Genomic DNA, 19,761 nt, shown 5'->3' on the forward strand with positions numbered 1-19,761 from the left:
CGAGCTTTTGATTGAAATACACGTCGATCTGATTGAAGATAGAGTGGAGTAAATGATTTACGGGCTCTACTTTGACCTCTGTGGCGGCGGCGGTACCTCCCGTTCGCGGCGCGAGGTCGTCGTTGGTTTCCACGCGCACTCGAAGACTCAGCATGGTATGTGTGAGATCTAAATATTCTTCTCCATGGCCTGGGATGACGAATTCTATCGGTGAGTCGTTCGAGAGCGAGCTGACGGGTTTGTAATAGATCCATTGTGAACTTTCGATGCTAGTCTGCGTGGGTGGTAAAGAAAAAAGGTCGAGTTCACTTTTTAAACACTCGCTCGAATGCGTATGAAGAAAAGACATGATTATTTACCGTAAATTTTTATCAATATCTTTTACCGATATTTTCGTTGTCTACTGTGTTTAGCGTAGTATCGTTTAAGAAAATATGTCGGATACGGTGCGCTTTCTAGAAGTTTTACGACGTTTCGTGGAGGAGTTATGTCTTTTCTTTGACTTGCGATTTTTCTTTCTCCCCTTGCTTTTTAATGTTTTATTCCGCGCTTTGGTTTTTTTCGGTAATCTTTTCTTATTTGATCGCTGACGTTTACGTGACGACGTTACCGTGGATTTAACGATACGCGCGTTAAGCCCGGCGAAAGGAAACTGAGCTGCGTGCATTTTCGCATCTGTCTTATATCCCGAGCCTTTCATCAGACTACTTATTTTTTCTTTAGCTTTTCTCTTGAGATTTTCGCGCGATTCTTTAAAACGGTTTTCGGCCGACACCTTTAGCGGTATATTATTTTCAATATTACCGATTATATTAACACCTGCTTGTAAAGCTTCTTTCCCTACTGCACGCGCTCCTCTACTTAGATAAGGTAGTATACGTCTAAATAATCCTCCTAGAAAACTTCCGATTCCATGACCGCGTTGATAAGGTGCGCCGACGAAAACTCTCGGAATTCCACCAACTCTGCCGCTTTGTAAATTGTAATACTCGTAGTAGTCTGTCATGTTGCATTTAAGAACTTAATTTTTATCTTTTTCCCTATGACACCGACGTTCGCAATACTAACGGGTTCGCCTATAGTGTAACGTCACAGTCGATGTTCCGGATTCGAATGCTATTTTTTTTCCGAACTGATCTCTTATATCGATTTCAATCCTACTGAAATTTGTTCGTCGTAACGGGATATAATGCAGAGAAGAGAAATGTTTCACTTGATTCGTTCCGTACTCGTAATCGCGACCATGCCCCTCGACCGACACTATTCGGAGAAGAGGAGACTGCACATCGCCTGTTATGTAAGGTTCGCAAATATCACAATAAATGAATAGTTATCGGGAATACCGCGAGCCAAACTACAGGGTTCGTAACTAAAGAATCCAAAGTGTCCCTTTTCAAAACCGAGTTTAACAAAAATTGATGTAGATTTTGTTTTTGAATCAGGATTATACGTCGTAAGCATAGTATAGTATCGTCCTTCCCGCTTAGGAGCATTATAAAGTGCATCCCCTAAACCGAGTATTCGTAGAAGTTTATCGGAAAAGTTTACATAATGATTTAGTTTACATTTATTTTCATCACACTCAAGGTAAAACTCTATACTACCGGCGGATAACCCCTGTCGATCCAGATGAAAATGCGAACCGACTCCTTTACACGTCGTATTAATCGCGTCGAGAAGTTCGTCCATATTTTTATAAATGCCAGCCCGTATTTCGTCTTCCCTCGAAATTATCACAGAATCTTTTTTCTCGTTACCTTGAATGTCAACATCGGCGAATGTGAGTATATTCTCACCGCGTTGTATATGAAAAAAAGTATTGGGAAATTGAATTTCGCTGAGCGCGACTTCCCATTCGCCGTGTAACTGTATCGATTGAGGCAATTCCGTAATAAATGACGAGGTAGTATTGTCCGGAAAATAACGCATACTGCTATTGCTCGGAAGAACCAGTAGAAATTGGTCCTCCTTCATCTCAAAGATTCGTTAAACTTGAAGCGGGAATCCAACTATCGAACTTGCTAGGATAATCACGCCAGCTAACTAACAGCTGTTTATTATCACCACGTCCTCTGCTCTTTATCACGCGATCGACGATAAATTCTTCCTCCTGTAAATTTTTCTCAACTAGGGCTAATTCTTGCTCGTAAAAAATACCGTCTATGACCTCGCCGACTAAGTCACTTAGTTCGTACACTCGCGGTTTTCGCCAATCAAGAACCCGATGAATTCGAAATATCTCCTCGCTCCACTTTGCCTCGTATCCTTTCTCGAAGATAACTTTTGCTCTACTGATCCGCACGAGTTCGCCAACGCGATATTTAGCCTTTTGTTTTTCGCATTTCTCGTTTTTCCAACGAAGAGTTATATTTTCGCGCGCAATGCGGGCATTTTCCCGCGTAACGACCGCAGGTTGCATTTTGATACTGGAATGACGCGTGTGATTATAAGCGTGAACGATATCCTGCAAAACATTTATGTAACGTCGTGTATTTTTATGCGTAAAATAATGCCACATACGTTCCTTGAGTGTTCTATTAAAACGCTCCACTATAGCTGCTTTAATATCAGGATTGCGAGTTACGCGAAAGCGAATGTCTTTTTCTTTTAAGAATTTTTGTACAGGACGCGCTATAAATTCTTTACCTTTGTCGGTCTGTAGGCAAACCGGTAGACGACCATTGCTTCTCGAGAATATACGCTCAAAAGCTCGTATTACACAGATACCTGTTTTGTCACGTAAAGGTTCAACCCATACAAATTTACTAAGCACATCGATTACGAGTAAATAGGAATAACCGTCATTATAGCTCTTGAGATTACGGAGATCAATCAAATCAGCTTCCCACAAATCGTCGATATTTGTCACGTTATAATGTAAACGCGGAAATTTTCGTCGTACCGGTCGATACAGCGTGTACGCGTCTTGCGATTTAAGCCAGTCGAGAACATTGTTGTAAACTAAAATTCGGTTTAACGGCTCGCGTTAAATTGTCCACCGCGGAATACCCTGCGTAGTGTGAGGGGTAATACAGTTTTTCGAATTCCGACATTAGAGTCTCATCCAATCGAGTAAACGTTTTTCCCTTTTGACGGAGAATCTTCGTTATCGTGTGTTAATGTTTCATCGGCGCTGTCTTCGCCGGCGGATACAAATATCGTGTCTGCGTCAGACTCGTTTAATTTACGAGTGTATGATTTTGAGCGCAGAGTTTTCTTCGGAGTGGAGCTCCCGCGAGGTAACGGATTTTTAATACGATGAACTCGTAACAAATCGCGATTACCTATGAGATTGGAAGGCGTGTTTATATCATGCAGTAATCGAGCAAACTGAATTCTTCCGGTTGCTTTTACGGTTATTCTTTCTCATATCGCATCGTTTATGAGATCCGAGATATTCGATCCCGTTACGACTATACTGTCTATAGTCACAACTCCGCGTCTATCCCAGCTAATCTTAGACTCCGGGATGTCTACCAAATATTTCAATAGAGCGCGTGCTTTGTCGCGATAAGATTTCGGCACGGAGACGACTATTTGTTTTATCATTTCCACCGATTGAGCGCGTTTTTTTCCGAAACTGCTACTAGCATTACTACCGCTAATGTTACCGTCACTGCTAATTAAAGTTTGCGTTTCCAAAAGTTCATCGTTATCGTCATCATACAAATCTTTCATGTCTTCGTTCTGCTCTTCATCTACCTCGCCATTATCGTTACGTAAACGTTTTCTCGCAGCTCAAACAAAGTGAAGATAACGTTGAAGTACTTCCTTATACATTTTCCATCTTTCCCCCTCGTCGCGGGGAGTCGCGAGATTAAGAATACGGCACATCTCAGTATCGAGTCGCGATAAAGTAGTTCCAGGCGTCTGCACCGTATTATTATTTTCGTTAACATTTCCCAGATTTTTTTTTATCGAATTATCCGACGATGATGCGCTGGGTGCTATTTCCGGATGATGTTGATGTTGCATGCGCTGCATTCTCTCGAGATTATCCGTAGAAATTAAAACCATTTTTTTAGCTCTTTTCATTATTCAAATATCGTAATCGTTAATGCTTTACTTTTTATTCTGAAAAAAAGCTGATATAAAAAATTGTATAATTTTTCATTTCCCGATAATCCGTGATAATATAACCTCGAGTAAAGGAGCAATAAGATAGGGTAAGAATCCTCCCCGTTGTACCAGTAGCTTTCTTCTGCCTCTCCAATTACCTCGTTTTGTCGCGACGCGTCGTAGGATGGTTTTATGCTTGGCTAATTGTCTTTTTTTCGTTACTTCCAAGCGGTACGTTTCCTTTGAGCGTATTATAAGCGCACTCTTGTATGCACTTTATTAGTTTATTATCTGCAGTGCGTAAGAAAGACACTCTTTGATTTTTTTTCAGATAGCATAAAGTTTTCAAAAGACATGCGTTTCGCTCGCCGATTGATCGTCTAGCAGTTTTTATTGCTCCGTCCGACGAATTCCGTGACGCCGATGACGAAGGATATTTATTCTCTTTTACCATTACGATGTAATAACGCGACTGGCAAGATGCGTATGTAATCACCTTCCTTTTATATACCCCCTCCTCTATTGCTCGATCTACGAGGTACGTAGACGTAATGCAGCGAATCATCGGAAAAGATACACGCCCGAAATCGATATTCGTCTGGAGTGGATTGTTTCAAATCAAGCAATAAATACCCATGCGGTCTCGAGGTTGCGTCTTAGTATGCTTCTTCCATAAACTTTGGGTCTTCGGGATATACTTGACGTGCTAAATGACGAATTTGGGCACGATCACGCGGATTTTTGAAAACAACTATATAATTCGCGTTGAGAGATATGTCACGCCCCTGATGGAACAGATTTTGCGAGATAAGAATAACATTGAGATTCTTATGATGGCTTCCTTTCGTAAACAGATCCACGATAGCGTCGCACGATGATGATTCTCTCATAAGATCGTCGATTATTACCAATTTCGGAGAAAGCGGATCGTTGGAATATTCTTCCGGGCACGGCAATCCCTCTCGAAATTCAATTATATTTTTTTTCGCGTTTCTCAAAGTATTATTACCGCTAAAGTATCCGCTTCTTCGCGCGCTTTTCTCTTCTACTTCTCTTTCACTCACAGCGTGTTGTAAGCGCTGATACGCATCTTGCCACTCGGCGTAATAAAATAAAATTCTCTCGAATCGTACATCGAACATAATTGATAAACTTCGAAGGAAAGTTTCCACGAAAATCGTTTTTCCGCATCCCGTAAGTCCGCAGACGATCGACGTCCAAGGATGTTTCCAGCGTACATCCATTTTGCAAAATGAGCGATTGCGCATTTATACACAAATTTATAAATGAAATAAGTTCATCGTCACCCTTACAAATAATAATAATAAGCTTGTTAAAAATGCGCATGCGCGATAAATTTTTAATGTTAAACGTTGGAATGCAGAGGAATAAGCTTATCCGCGCTTCGGGGCCCTCCACCCGCGGCGGTGGCGTGCTCGTGCTAGCGAATATCTCGTTGAGCGTAATGGCGCGGTGATAAGCTGTAACTTTAGTAAAAATGCTCTCACCAGCATATATATGCTCGCGATAACAAGGGATTGAGCGTACGCGCTATTTTTAAAAAAATTGTTTTACTAAATAAAAAATATACCACTTAAAAACTAAATTAATAAAACTAAAAAATATAAAAAGTGGGAGGAAATAGGAGCAATATTTTTATTAAAAATAAATTTTTTATTTTTATATATGCATTTACATAGCATTTTTCTTATTAGCTATATTTATATTTTCCAACTAAACTAAGATTTACATTTTATTATAAAAAAAATTACAGCTATATTTAAAACTAAAATTTTATTTTACAAAACTTTACATTTTGACAATATTTATATTTTACGCAGGGTGGGCGGAAAACGTGCGCAATTCTATATTTTTACACGCAAAGTTAGAGGAGTGAACAGGAAAGTATGCTAATATCTATCAAGTTTCTGATAAATACCCGTACGGTAGAGAATATCGTTTTGTTTTTATAAATCTTCGTTTTAATAGCACAGGCGCACATCTTTTTGTTTCATCACGCGTAATTATATCATGAAACACTGTGCGCCGAATGGCTTTAAACCGAAGATTTATCCTTGATTCAGGGGTTGTTTCTTCTACTTGTTCCTCTGCCTGTTCCTCTCTTTCTCTTTGTAATAATAATTCTCTAATGCTAATAAAATTAACTAAGCGCGAGTTTTCAAAATTCAGAGTTATACCCTTTACTTTACAAACTTCGCGAGTGAGTCCATCGGGTGTACGAACCACACGCGTAAAATTTCGGTCCACCGGATACGAACTTTATGTAGCTACCCTTGCTGTAGTTTGCGAGTTCATCCGTCATATCGGCTAAAAAATTACCCGTACGCGGTTCGTATTCCTGAGGATTGCCGGTACTCACGTATATACATGAATCGGTATCATAATACAAAACGCGGCTTTCTAATTTTTCTAAATATCCGTATAATTTTAATCTTGCTTGTGCCGTTGTGTAAGCTGCTATTACTACATTAGTAAGAGGTGATGGTACGATTGCTTCTTGTCGCATTTGTGACGAAACATATATTACCTCGTCGTTTACGGGCAATATATCGGTTATTTCATGTTGCAGGCTAGTGAGTAGGCTCATTAATTTCTGCTGCGTTTTAACGATGTCAGTATGTGGCAAGTTTTTGCGTTGACCAAATTTTCCCCAAAAAGAATTTAACACTAGTTTCGCGACCGAACGTAAACCGGGGTTGTGTACGATGTTATTTTTCTCAAGAGCAATACTTTCTGTTTCCTCGTACTCACGAAGATATCGCTCTTTAGCATCGTCATCTGTACATTCGCTCGGCCAACCATTAGTCTCCTGCTTTAATTGTAAAAATGTGTTTATATATCCGGCGAATAGACCTCCCTGGCGCGTGGTGTGATTATAACGAGTGACATTATACTGCCAAATCTCACTAACCTCTGTCACAAAATAACCTTTCTCAATAGCTTTCTTTAATTCGCACGATATCCATGTACCTTCGAATTCGCGTTCGGAAGGTTCATGAGCGCACACGGATTGAGAAAATGTTTCGCAACAAGCACGACACAATGCGAATAATAATTTACCCTGCACGCGATAGGGTAATACAGGGTGAAAGAGATTGCGGGGAGGGAGTACTCTGCAACGTACGATTCCTTCGACCGAGTCGAAATTATATCCCGGCGATATTCCGATTAATTCCGCGCATTCCTCGCCTACGTATATCGTTGGATGCCCGATCGGAAAAGCACCGGTTTTCAACACATACGAGTACAGTGAACATACATCAACGTAACGTACCTTCTCCGTTCCTGTAATCTCGTAGCGCGTCATAATATTTTCCGTGCGCCCTCCGTAGAAGGAGTGTCGAGGATCGAGCGGTTCGTTGTCTAACATTTGATGATGTTGCAAATATTCACGCATCTCAACATTTTCATTTATATCGTGATCAAAGTCGCACTCCCATTTCTCTATGACCCTGTATCCCCGTGTTCGAAGACGCAATGTCGTTGCGACGGTATGCTCATAACATAAATCGTTTGTATCTGTATGATCTAACGAAAGCGGTTTATCGCGATTGACTCGAAAACATCTCGGACAACCATGCCAGAAACATCCGTGAAATTGTAACACGTAATATTGCGTTACCCCGTTTTCCACAGACTCGTAGTACCCATCGACAAGCGTGCCATCGGGTAAACGATATTCCCTGCTTCGCCCTGCGTGGATAATGCGATGACCGAGCTCACGCTCCTTCCACACTAACCACTGTAGAGCTTTGCGCGACTGAATATTTACACGTCTGTAACCACCCGCAGGAATAACACCTATCTCTCTTTCGCGCAAAAAGTTTTTTCTGAATACTCTCATATACGTAGAAGCAATAGTTGTATATTCCTCGAATGGACACACATCCCCGCGCTGTAAAAAGATCTTTCTAAAAGCCATGCACGCTTGTCTAAGAATATCTACGTCATTACGGCAGTAATCCAATATTTCGCGTTGAAAATCAAACATGTAGTTCGCGCGCGTCATCTCCGAGTGCCATGCCAAAAATTTTTCGCGTTCTTTCACCTGCATAGAATCAGGTGAATAATATTGTACATCAGGCAGTGGACCGACATAAGATTGATTATCGATAGTATTAAATAAGTGAGGAAAAATACCTTTATTCGAAATATCCGTCAGACCGAAAGCCTTGGGTAATTTGGATAAACGCATCGGCATATAATTAACACTATCGATAAATTTTGTACGTCCCACCGTTAATACAACTATTTTCGTTCCATTTAAAATTACTTGCGGCTCTAACGAGATACGGTTTTCCACGATATGATGTAAAATAAATTGAGCATCAAACGACTTAGCGTTATGTGCGATACAAATTATTTGTTTAAAATATTTTGTCGGATGCGTTACAAAATCTACAAATTCCTGTACGGGATTACGATGAAATATATATTCCCGAATCCCGCACCAACGACATCGCACCGAGGTTTCATTTATTTCCGCGTATGACTCACAAATTTGATGAGCGACGCAGAGCGTAGGTACGTAAATTTTTACATTCGTGGTACCTTGGAGCGTTTCGTCTTGTCTCGTCTCAAAGTCGTAAAACACGAATGTTACGCGGCTTTTTTTACGTGCGGGTATACAATTATTTTCGCCGCCGTTCCTCCGTTGTTGTTGCTCCCCATTCTCTTCGATAAATTCCGCACAATAAGAATTGGAATTATCGCTGCGCCGAATAGGTAACATATAACAAAGGTGGTTCAGTGATTGTAAAGAATGACACACGGTACAATAAGCCATGTCGCATTCGTGTTGTTTATTTCTTTGAATTAACCGGCCGCAATCGTTACAAAATCGTACAACTTCGCAAACGCTTTTTTGCGATTTTTCATCGTATGATTTCCGCGCGCGGTGACGCTCCAAGCACTCACGATTAAAAAATCCCCGTCCACAATTATCGCACCTAATATGTGGCGTATCTGTTTGCTCGCACGGCGGCATCGCGTTACATCGCGGACATTTGTTAGAGCATCGATGCTTTCCCTTATCGGAGCGATAACTTAAATTACACGGAACGCAGTATCCTCGCCCACTCGCGGCGGCCCTTAAATTTAAAATTACGTCGAAATGCTTTATGTCCGGATGAAATAATATATTTAAGCACGTTCTTGTCTCTCGCTGTAGAGAGAGGCTAAGAATTCAACCCCGTTGTACAACGGTTTACCGCTCCGATCAAAAGTAACGATATTATATATCACTACAGCAATATTATCCCCGGCGAGATATTGTTGAAAGCGTTCGATTTCGGGAATTCCGCTTCCTTTTTCAGGAATCGTGACACCTGCATTCCTCGTAAGTTGCAACGCTAAGTCGCGTTGTAACACAGAGTTTTGTCGTCTCACTGCGTTCCATTTTTCATGTAACTCTCCCGTGCGCAAATTTCCACGCTCATTAAAAATTTGAGCGGATACAAGCGCACGAGGGAAACATAAATTGTCCGAATTGGAAATCGTTAAAATCGAACGCTTAACAATAATATCCCGTGTAAGTGCGTGACGTCCGTGACCCTGAGGAGGAGTAACTTTAGAAACGCGGATATTAAACGCTAGAGCTATATCATGACCGTCGCAACTTTGCGCTAACGAACTTACAAGATTCCAAATATTCTCGTAAGTCAAGTCGCGAAATGGTCGGAATGATATACCTGCGGGTCTACGCGTAAAATTTCTGGTATCAAAAGTCATCCCGGCGTAATCACCTGGTACGCACGAACGCGTTACGTACGTGTGAAGTTCCCGAAACGCGTTCTCTAGCCAGTTATATTCATTAGCCTCCTCGGGTACGGGTCGGATACGAAAACTAATTTCGCGTCCCTCTATACCGAAATTTCTAAATTGGCGCACGTTTTCCGATAATAATACAATATTTCTAAAATTATTTTCTACCTGATCGCCAGTATATACACCCTCCTCTTCTCTTCTATCGAGCTCGTTTTCCACAGCGTCAAGATCTTCCTCATCTGCATGCGACTGATTTTCTTCTTCTCCTACGCGTACTTGTTGATGTTGATGTTGTTGACGTTGTATTCCGCCGCTTCTTCCACCCTCGATCTGTACTGTGAAAAATAAGAATAATTAAATTATTTTGATGAAATATTTCGTAAAATATTTCTCTCTTACGTTTAAATTTTGTTAATAATGTAAAATTGTTATGTTATTATTTATGTTAAGCTAACTTACTCGTTTTAATATTCTCCTTTCAACCTTCTGTTACGTCGGTATATCTTTAGGGATCGTACACCGGCGTGTATGAAATGTCGGAGACGATAGTTGTTGAGTAAAAGTTTCCTAGTAAAATTTTTTCAATTAAAATAAAATTTAAACGTAAGAGAAGAAATAAAGAATGTGTTAAGTTATTACCTTCTTCTATCATCGACACGTCATTTATATCATTTTCTTCTTCTTTCTCCTCCTCGCATTTTGCTTCTTCTTCCTCTTCTTTCATTTCTTCTTCCTCTTCTTTCATTTCTTCTTCTTCTTCTTCTTCTTCTTCTTCCTCAGTCATTTCGCCCGATTCTATTTCTGACTCTTCATTTCCTTCCCTCAGGTCTTCATTCCGTACTTCTTCGTTTGCTGCGATGTAATCTAAAAAATATTGTATTATTTCTCTTGTTTAAAAAAATCTTTCGCGCTATTTTTTTTTATTCGATGTAATATTTTTTACTTACTTGCAAACTGGGAGAATATGACCACTTTGTCAATCGAGCTAACTTCTCCAGAAAGCGGTTTCTCTGTGTCATTCTCTTCCCCCTCCGTTAAATCGATAACAGGAGGTTCTGGAGTTAACACTATGCGAGCCCGTCCTGAAATGTACGGTATTTTAAAATTTGAAAAATAATATTTTGTTTTTTATCATCGCTATAAAATATGTGTTAAAACTTACGTGAAGGTCCCGCCTCTGGCGACGTGTCTGCTTGTCGTCTTCTGCGTAAACTTAATCTTCCGGTTCGATCTTCGTTTATTCGAGGGAGACGATTTCCTTCGACTGTCGCGATCACGATCGGGCGCGTTGAGTCTAAAAATTGTTTGATTTAAATAACATATTTTATAATTTTAAACCCGATAAAAGTAAAAATAAAAACTTACCATTCGAATTCTGGAGAAATCGATGAAAATGCAGCCGAAGAAATTCTATGTGCCCACCAGCATCGCTCTCTTCCTCACCAAAACAGATCTGCGATTCGATAACTTCTCCGGCGATATTTAAAAGTTCGCGAAAATTGCAAAAATGCCCTAGGCGGAATAATACCGCAAGCACCACGCTAGGACATTCGCCAGCGAACTTTCCGAAGACGCTATAATTTTTTTCGTCGTCGCTTGTTAATCTCGATAACAATTTGTCAAATTTCTAGCCGCATAAACTCTGTGCCAGTGAAAGGCAAATTTCTACAACGTTTTTAAGATTCGACATGATAATTAATTATTTGCACTGTAACTCGCGTGATGGATAAAATTCAAATTCGGAACTTAAAATGTACTTTTTTCAATACGGAGAACCATATTTATACATTTTAAAGAAAACGCCTCTTTAGGAAGAGGGGAAAATTCTTTGATTTTGCATTGGTCGGATTATTAAACAAAATGCGATAGGACAATACAATGCAAAACTTTCGAAAGAATGTTTTATTATTATATTTTCTTTTTTTATGATGGATTAACGGTAAGTTCAAAGAAAGTTTTGGAAATAATCTATTTCTCACGTTTACATTTCTTTTTTTGTTACGTATGATAATAAACGAATATTTCTTTTTTGTTACGTGAAGTAATCTTTATTATTTTCTTTATTTCCGTGGCGGCTCGTTATAAGAAATATGTCGTGAAAAAATTTCGGTAATCTTTATTATTTTCTTTATTTTCTCGCCGATTATTTATAAGAAATATATCGTGAAAAAAATTTCAGAAAAACCAACAGCAATAAACACTTATTCCTTTTTTTTTGTTACGCGAAGTAATCTTTATTATTTTCTTTATTTTCTCGGCGGCACGTTATAAGAAATATGTCGTGAAAAAAATTTCGGAAAAAACCAACAAGCAATAAACACTTATTCCTTTTATTTTGTTACGCTAAGTAATCTTTATTATTTTCTTTATTTTCCCGGCGGCTAGCTATAAGAAATATGTCGTGAAAACATTTTGGAAAAACCAACAAGCAATAAATAAATATCTTTTTTTTTTTTTTATAACTTTTATATGTGACGCAAGGTTTTGTTTTTTTTTCTTGGCACTCTTTAGAAATTCTTTCTCTAAATTTATATTGAATACAATTTTATATATATATATATATATATATATATATATATATGAACAATTTTCTTTTATTATATTTTTCACGATTTTTGTAAAACTACGTTATAAAAATATTATTCTCTGAACTTTAGACGCGACACAGGCAAGCTATGGAGAGTAACGTACATTTTTATAATCTATTTTTTACATTGATTTAAAATTCCATACACATATAATTTTTTATTATTCTGAGCGCATTTTCTCCACCACATTTCTATTTCATCTTTCTAATTTAAGTATTCGAGAAAATTAAGTTCAGTCGTTTCCTACCATCCGAACTAGCAAGTTCAACTGTAAAAGTTTGTTGTTTTCGTTTGTATTCTGTGCGTGATTATTCGAACTTCGATTTTCTACGTAGAAGCAGCTATCAAGGACAATCGTAAGGAAATTTCAAATTTCAAGAAATCCTTGTATTCAGTCAGCGCTTCTAAGTCAGAATGCAATTTCGTGGGAAAAATCGAACTGCAACGTATGTTGTTATCTACAACATATGGCCTGAATTCATCCTATACGAAGAAAATTCATGTGGGCCTTATGGCGTCGGATGGAGAGGAACTGGATTTTCTACCGATTGTTAAATTATCATCTCATAGCGCTGAAGGAATTTGCTCCGATATGGAATCGTGGCAGAAATTTCAAGAAAACATGGAACAAATGTCTTTGTACTTAAACGGTGATAAAATTAAACAGAGTATGATTATCATCAACAAAATAATTATAAATTTTACTACCGCATATGGTGCTAGAGCTGTGCTAGTAGCGTATCGCGAAAACGTGCAAGAAGATCTTCCTTCCGAAAACATCGAGGATACGAACGCAAACGGACCTACACCGAAGAAACGGAAAACTTACAGCGTTGCGATAGTAATGCAGAGAGCAACCTTTCTGGGATTGGAAAATATAGTTGGATGTGTAAACGCTCGTTTGAATCAACTAAATTTAATTTCCAACAGTGTCAACGAATGTGCGCGATATCTAATGAACGAAATAGAGATAAATCTTCCTATCAATAGTAACATTAATAGCAGTATTATAAAACTTCTGATCAATAGTAATAGCAAGGAAATAGAACGTAACGTTCGCATTCAGCTAAAAGATTTATCATTTCTCGATATATACTTTGAAATAACATTTTTAGAAATAATCTCACTTTACCTCAATCAAATTGTACATATGATAGTAACAAAACGAAAATTATAATCATTATCCCAGGAATATTTTCTTCAATTATTCATTTTGTAAAAACTTCTTGAATAATTTTGATTTTGTAAAAAATTTTAAATATAAACGTTACATATTTGTACATTTAAATCTATTGTCAATTTCTTTCACCCACTCCTCTTTCCCATTTTACATATAAGTAGTTCCGTTACTTTTATTGTTGAAAGAGGATGTTCCGCAACCTCTTTCAACAATAGGCGCTCATCGTAATATAAGACACCGATAATACTATTTCTTTCGTTGCGTCATACCATCGCGTTTGACAGAACCTGCACGTTCCTGTGTTATTATCTTTTTTTTCATTTTCACAGGCATGACGTTATACATGATCAACTACCATGTGACGTCATTTGTTTTGACGGGCCATATCTGCCCCACGTGCAGAACGCGCTTTTCCGTCTCACCACCGTCTCCGTAACCGATATCGCCCCAAGAGTCATACCTGCTCCGCTTGCAGAACGTCAAAGCGCTTTTTACTCCCTTCACCAGCACCGTAATCGATATCGGCCCAAGAGCCATACCTGCCCCAATACGTAACATAAATGCCTTATCTAACCTTTACTCTAGTAAGTTCTTATTTAGCTCAGCACACCAGGACCAGGATCAGCAATACGAAGGACCCAGGTTCAAGCCCCGAGAAAACCAGAAAATTTTTCCAAAAATAAATTTTTCTTACCTGAGCGCGAACCCTTCCCCCTCCAACCACCACTTTTTTTTCTGTCAGTCCCGGTGATGGTGGGAGAAAACACCAAACACCCCCCGCGGTGCCCGAGGGCGCGGTGGTGGGGGTTTGTTTTGACGGGCCATACCTGCCCCATTACTACTGATTCAGTATTAAAACTTTCGGGACATAAACCTATGTAAGTACTGAACAAATCAATTGCTTTTTAAATATATAGGTTATTTATGAGAGAAAGAGAGAGAGAGAGAGAGAGAGAGAGAGAGAAAGTGAGAGAGTGAGGAGGGGAGGGAGGAAGGGAGAAAGTAAGTGAGGGAGAGGAAAAGAGGGAGAAGGAAAAGGGGAGAAGGGGAAAAATTGATTGATTGATTGATCTTTATTAGCTTTCTTAGCTATTTATAGAACTTGTTTTTTTCATATTTTTTTTAACATATAATCACAATGATCATTTTTCTATTATTATAAATGCCATATCCATTTTATTCTCTAATTCCGCACTGCTTATTCCATTTACATATATTAATGTATCATCTGCAAACATTTTTATACTACATTCTTCCAGGCAGATTTTAATTATATTGTTTATATATAAAATAAATAATAAAAGCTCTAAAACTGACTCTTGTGGCACTTCATATTCTGTGGCAATTAGTTCTGACTATTTATTATTGAAACGAACCTGTTGTGTTCTATTATTTAAATATGATTTTAACCATTTTAATACCATTCCTCTAATTCCGTATTGATATATCTATATATATATATATATATATATATATATATATATATATATATATATATATATATATATATACAATTCACATAAACACAACATAACTACAAGATATTATACTTACAAGTAGATTTTTTAAAGTATAAAAGTAATCAAGGATAAGCAAAACATTTAATTTATTTTTTTATCAACTCAGAATATTAATTTTCATGTATTTTTTTTACGCAGTGTTTTAAAAATATTAGTTTGTAACGTCATTTTAAAGTTGCACATTTTTTCAAATACTTTTTTTATTGTGGTGGTTTTAGATTCAACTTTCCCAGGACTCATAATAACTAAAGTTATGCCATTGAATATGTAAACTGTTTTATATAAACATGTTATATTAGGCTCTTGGGATTGCAGAAGAAGATATATGTGGCTAATCGTGCTCTGGAACATTTTACGTTTAACGAATGGAAATTTGATAATACAAATAGTCGAGCTTTAATGTCATCAATCCCATTTGATGACCGAGAAGCGTTTTTAATCGATCTTTCTGATGCCGACATAAAAAAGTGTATTAGGTAAGTATTCAATTCTCTCTTAACTTTAAATAAAAGAAAATAGTATTAAATTTTAAAATCGATTCAGCACATTATTTAGAGCATATTTTTTAGGCTTTCATTTTTAATTAAAAACTCATTTCCATAAATATTTACTGTAATTTTCTGTTTATTAAATTATGTATCATAATTTTAAAAATACTGTCCTAAATTTTTAAATAAATTACTTCTTTTGTAAAACGCACAAAAATTGAAATTTGAGAAAATAATTTATAAAATAATTTTTACTGATAACAATAGAAAAATGTAATAATAAATAAATAATAAAGTACTGTCACGTATTGAATGATATATATATATATATATATATATATATATATATATGTATAATTTATATATATCAGTTTAGTATAAAATTACATTTTTTTCTTTTATTTAACGTATTTAAAAATGTAACATTTCTGATAATTAACACATATTCTTTTTTTTTCTTTTTTTATCTTGCAAATTTGAAATTTTTAATAAATAGACTTTTATACATCTATAAAATGAAAATTTGGATCAATTGGTCAATATATTTATATTTTTTAATCGATACTGTATTAAAATAAAATTTTGATGTATGAATTACAAGCCATGTTAGTTTATGAAACATTTTAATCTCTAATTCTACTATAATCGCACTACGAGAGAACAAGGAAAAATAAAAACAAGAATAAATTAAATTTTGTAACTTACACAAGCAGATAGCATATTATCATAAAATGTACTTATTGCTAATTAAAATATATAATAAAAATATAATAAATTCTAAAAATATATAAAGAATTATTTGAATTTTAAATAATCTCTGTATAAGTCAATTTAACATATTGTGTGAATAAGCAACAAATGCACAATAAATTGATTAAATAAGCATGTCAGATTTACTTCAGCTACACGATAAAATGAAAGTTTTAAATTGCTGTAAGATAGTAGTATATTGATTTATAATATTGTTTAATTTTGACATCTTTTCTCTAATGTTTACATTATGTATAAAGAAAATTTGAAGGTATTAAATATTTATTTTATTATTTAAAGAAATTGAATGATAGGTGTAAAAAAATATCTTTTACACGAAGACATGAATCGATTAGATGCAGCCAAAACACATTGCAAAAGGTAAGTGTTAAATATAAACAGAACATTGTTGTTTATATGTTAGATATTAAGTATTTATTTGTAAAATGTATTTGTAAGATTAATTTATTAAATTATTAAATATCTATTTCAGAGTGGATCGATTCGTCGCAACTTTTAAACCTATTATTGCTATCGGTATGCTATGGATGATATATAAGTGGATATGTTTTTAAAGATTTTAAAAAGAAAAAGAAGGCCACTAATTTATAAATATTGTGCAATTTTTATAAATTAGTAATTACCTCTCTCTAAAATGTTTAATAAATTCTATATTTGTACAATTGTTGTATAATTGTTTAATTATAATTTCTAACAATTAAAATAAAAATTAAAGCTATAAAGTCATAAACAAATGGAATACGTATTATATTTTGTTCTTTTTTTCTTTTTCCCCCTTTTTTTTATTTTGCGTCAAAAAGATATGTGTGTATATATAATTTTATTTTCTACAAACTCTCTTTTATTTCATACTCTTTCTATCTCTATATTGTATTTGTTTTACTAAACTGCGTGTATATGTACATAGAGCAGATATCTAATTTTTACAGTTTAACAATTAAAACAAAAATTAAGGCAACTTATGAAAGAAAAGAAGAGGATTAAGTAAGTATGTCTAAAAGTTTCTTATTATTAAAATTCATATTAACACCTTTCATTTTTCATTGAAGACGATCTAATAAGACTTGTACAGAGCAGAACATTTTTTAAATATCATTTTAATATAATTTTTATAGGGAAAATAATTTTAAAAGATGAATAAGTGCAGAGCAAAAATTCACGTGGAAGATACTTATACACAATAGCTGTGTTCCCTTTAGATGCACGCACTGAAAGCATCAGTCTACCTTTGTTACTTATTATATCTCGTAGAAAAGTAAAATAATGCTTTCAATGCGTGAGCATCCAAAGAAAACAGCCGTAGATAAAACATGACAAAATAATATTATTTATTAACAAAGTATTGTAAATTTAGAAATATAATGATTAATTACTAAATAAGCTAAATAGTATTATTGAAAAACATAAATATTATTAAAACGTAAAAATTTAAATATTTTAATTTTAATTAATTTTTTATAATTAATTCTTTTACATAATGACAATTTTTTTATAGTAACGAACATATACATAAATAAGTTCTTAACCCGAATAAAGTTCTGATAAAATTACATAAACTATTAATAAAGAATTAACCAGTGAATAATATTCTTAATTCTTTTGTTAGTGTATGTTTTTAAAATGTTTTTAATATATATATATATATTAAAAACATTTTAAAAACATACACTAACAAAAGAAATATATATATATATATATATATATATATATATATATATATATTAATTTTTTATTCATATTCTGCATTTTCCTACAATATATATATATATATATATATATATATATTGTAGGAAAATGCAGAATACGATGTTTGAATAATTAATAGTATATAATTCGTATATGACCGTAAAATTTCCGTACAAATATTAAATAAGCGGAATAGGCGGAAGATCGCGAAGATACAAAAGATCGACCGTCTACGTCGGTTTCTCGTCTTCTAAAAATCGTTAACAGTTCAAAAGTCTCCTCGACCTCTCGTCAGATGACAATACGCGCAAGAAGAGACGACAAAACACGCAACACAAATATAAACACGCAATACAAAATATAAATAAAAATACAGATTTAAAATATAACGTTCGATTAATTTTTCTTTTTTCCCTACAATAATAAAAAGTTTTATTACAAATTTAATTAAAAATTAATCTAATTATGTTATATTTGATATCATTTTAATCGCAAATAGATTATATGACTGTTTACTTGTAAATAAATTAATTCGTTTCGAAAATATGTTCGGCTAAGGCTGATTAATGAAAATGGCCGTGCTTGGTACACTGTTGGTGTTCTTTAATGCGTGTGCTAATCTTTCTCCCGGTTTCTCCTATGTATACTTTTCCCCAGGAGCAAGGAATCCTGTATACATCTGGTGTTTCCAAGTATGGTCTCTGATCCTTAGGATTAGGAAGTAATTGTGCAATCTTTCTTTGAAGTTTGGAAATTACTTTGATGTTGTGTTTACCCAGGATTCTACTAATGCGTTCTGTTGTGCCTTGAAGATACGCAAGAATAGTCCATTTTTTATTTTCTCTTTTTTCTTCTTTTATTTTTTTTTTTTTTTTTCGTTTCATGTCTCGATATCAGTAGAAATGGAAATCTTGTTTTTCAGCCTTTGAGTTATGCGGTTGATGTCTCTGCTGTTATACCCATTCTTGGTCAAGGCTTGATTAAGATGTTCTAATTCTTTATTCAGGGATGTAGGTTCAGAAATTGTTAAAGCTCTGTATATTAATGAGCTGATGACAGAATTCTTTTGAGAAGGGTGATGATGGGAAGTAGCATGGAAATAACGATCCGTATTATTTACTTAACCTTTTACTCTTGGTGCATGTATATAGACTATTGCTTCAAAAGTTTGAAAGCAGTTCAGAATTGTTAACTATTAATTATTAATTTCTGAGAAATGTGATTAAAACAAAACTTCATTTTCTACAAAGTAGTCGAAATACAATATATAATAAATTTGTTTATTGTGAATAATTTTTTCAAATATATTAACAAAAGATTGTTGTTTAACTAAAAAAAATTGACTGCTTTTATACTTTTCGAATGATGGTTAGGTTTATATTTAATAAGAACCTTGTTATATGTATATTTAATAGATATATGTATACTTACTTAGAATCTGCATCAGTAAAAACTAAAAAAAAAATAAGATCTTATTATTTATTCATATTATAGTATATCATATTATTATCATATTATTTATATATATTATAGTATAATTATATTATAGTTACTTTTTCAGTTAGCATTTATCTGTAAACAAAACTGACAAACCTATAAACTTTCTTGATTGGTATCACCATAACTGATTGTGAGATTAATTTCTTCTTGAAGGTTAGCTTTGCGTGTAAATTCGAATACCT

At 35.1% G+C, this 19,761-nt stretch overlaps 2 protein-coding genes, 1 long non-coding RNA gene and 1 pseudogene across 3 annotated transcripts; 2 read left to right on the forward strand and 2 right to left on the reverse strand.

Annotated features, from left to right (window-relative positions):
• Positions 1–1,054: 1,054 nt before the first annotated feature.
• LOC140674072 (uncharacterized) lies at positions 1,055–1,974 on the reverse strand (annotated as a pseudogene).
• A 4,291-nt stretch (positions 1,975–6,265) lies between these two features.
• On the reverse strand, positions 6,266–8,866 carry LOC140674237 (uncharacterized). The gene has a single exon (XM_072907621.1). The coding sequence runs from the start codon at positions 8,864–8,866 to the stop codon at positions 6,266–6,268; it is 2,601 nt and encodes an 866-aa protein (XP_072763722.1).
• A 3,655-nt stretch (positions 8,867–12,521) lies between these two features.
• LOC140674238 (uncharacterized) lies at positions 12,522–13,611 on the forward strand. The gene is made up of 2 exons (XM_072907622.1): positions 12,522–12,528; positions 12,770–13,611. Exons 1-2 carry the CDS (start codon positions 12,522–12,524, stop codon positions 13,609–13,611), a joined length of 849 nt encoding a protein of 282 aa, XP_072763723.1.
• Positions 13,612–16,672: 3,061 nt separating this feature from the next.
• On the forward strand, positions 16,673–17,127 carry LOC140673905 (uncharacterized). Its single transcript, XR_012048122.1, has 2 exons — positions 16,673–16,753; positions 16,866–17,127. It is a non-coding gene; the product is annotated as an uncharacterized lncRNA (long non-coding RNA).
• The last annotated feature ends 2,634 nt before the right edge of the window (positions 17,128–19,761 follow it).

The sequence above is a fragment of the Anoplolepis gracilipes genome, chromosome 15, assembly GCF_047496725.1.
Source record: "Anoplolepis gracilipes chromosome 15, ASM4749672v1, whole genome shotgun sequence".
In the NCBI taxonomy this organism is placed as follows: Eukaryota; Metazoa; Arthropoda; class Insecta; order Hymenoptera; family Formicidae; genus Anoplolepis; species Anoplolepis gracilipes.

Coding starts and splice junctions, on each gene's coding strand:
- LOC140674237 (XM_072907621.1), bottom strand. CDS start 8,866: ATGGCTTATTGTACCGTGTGTCATTCTTTACAATCACTGAACCACCTT.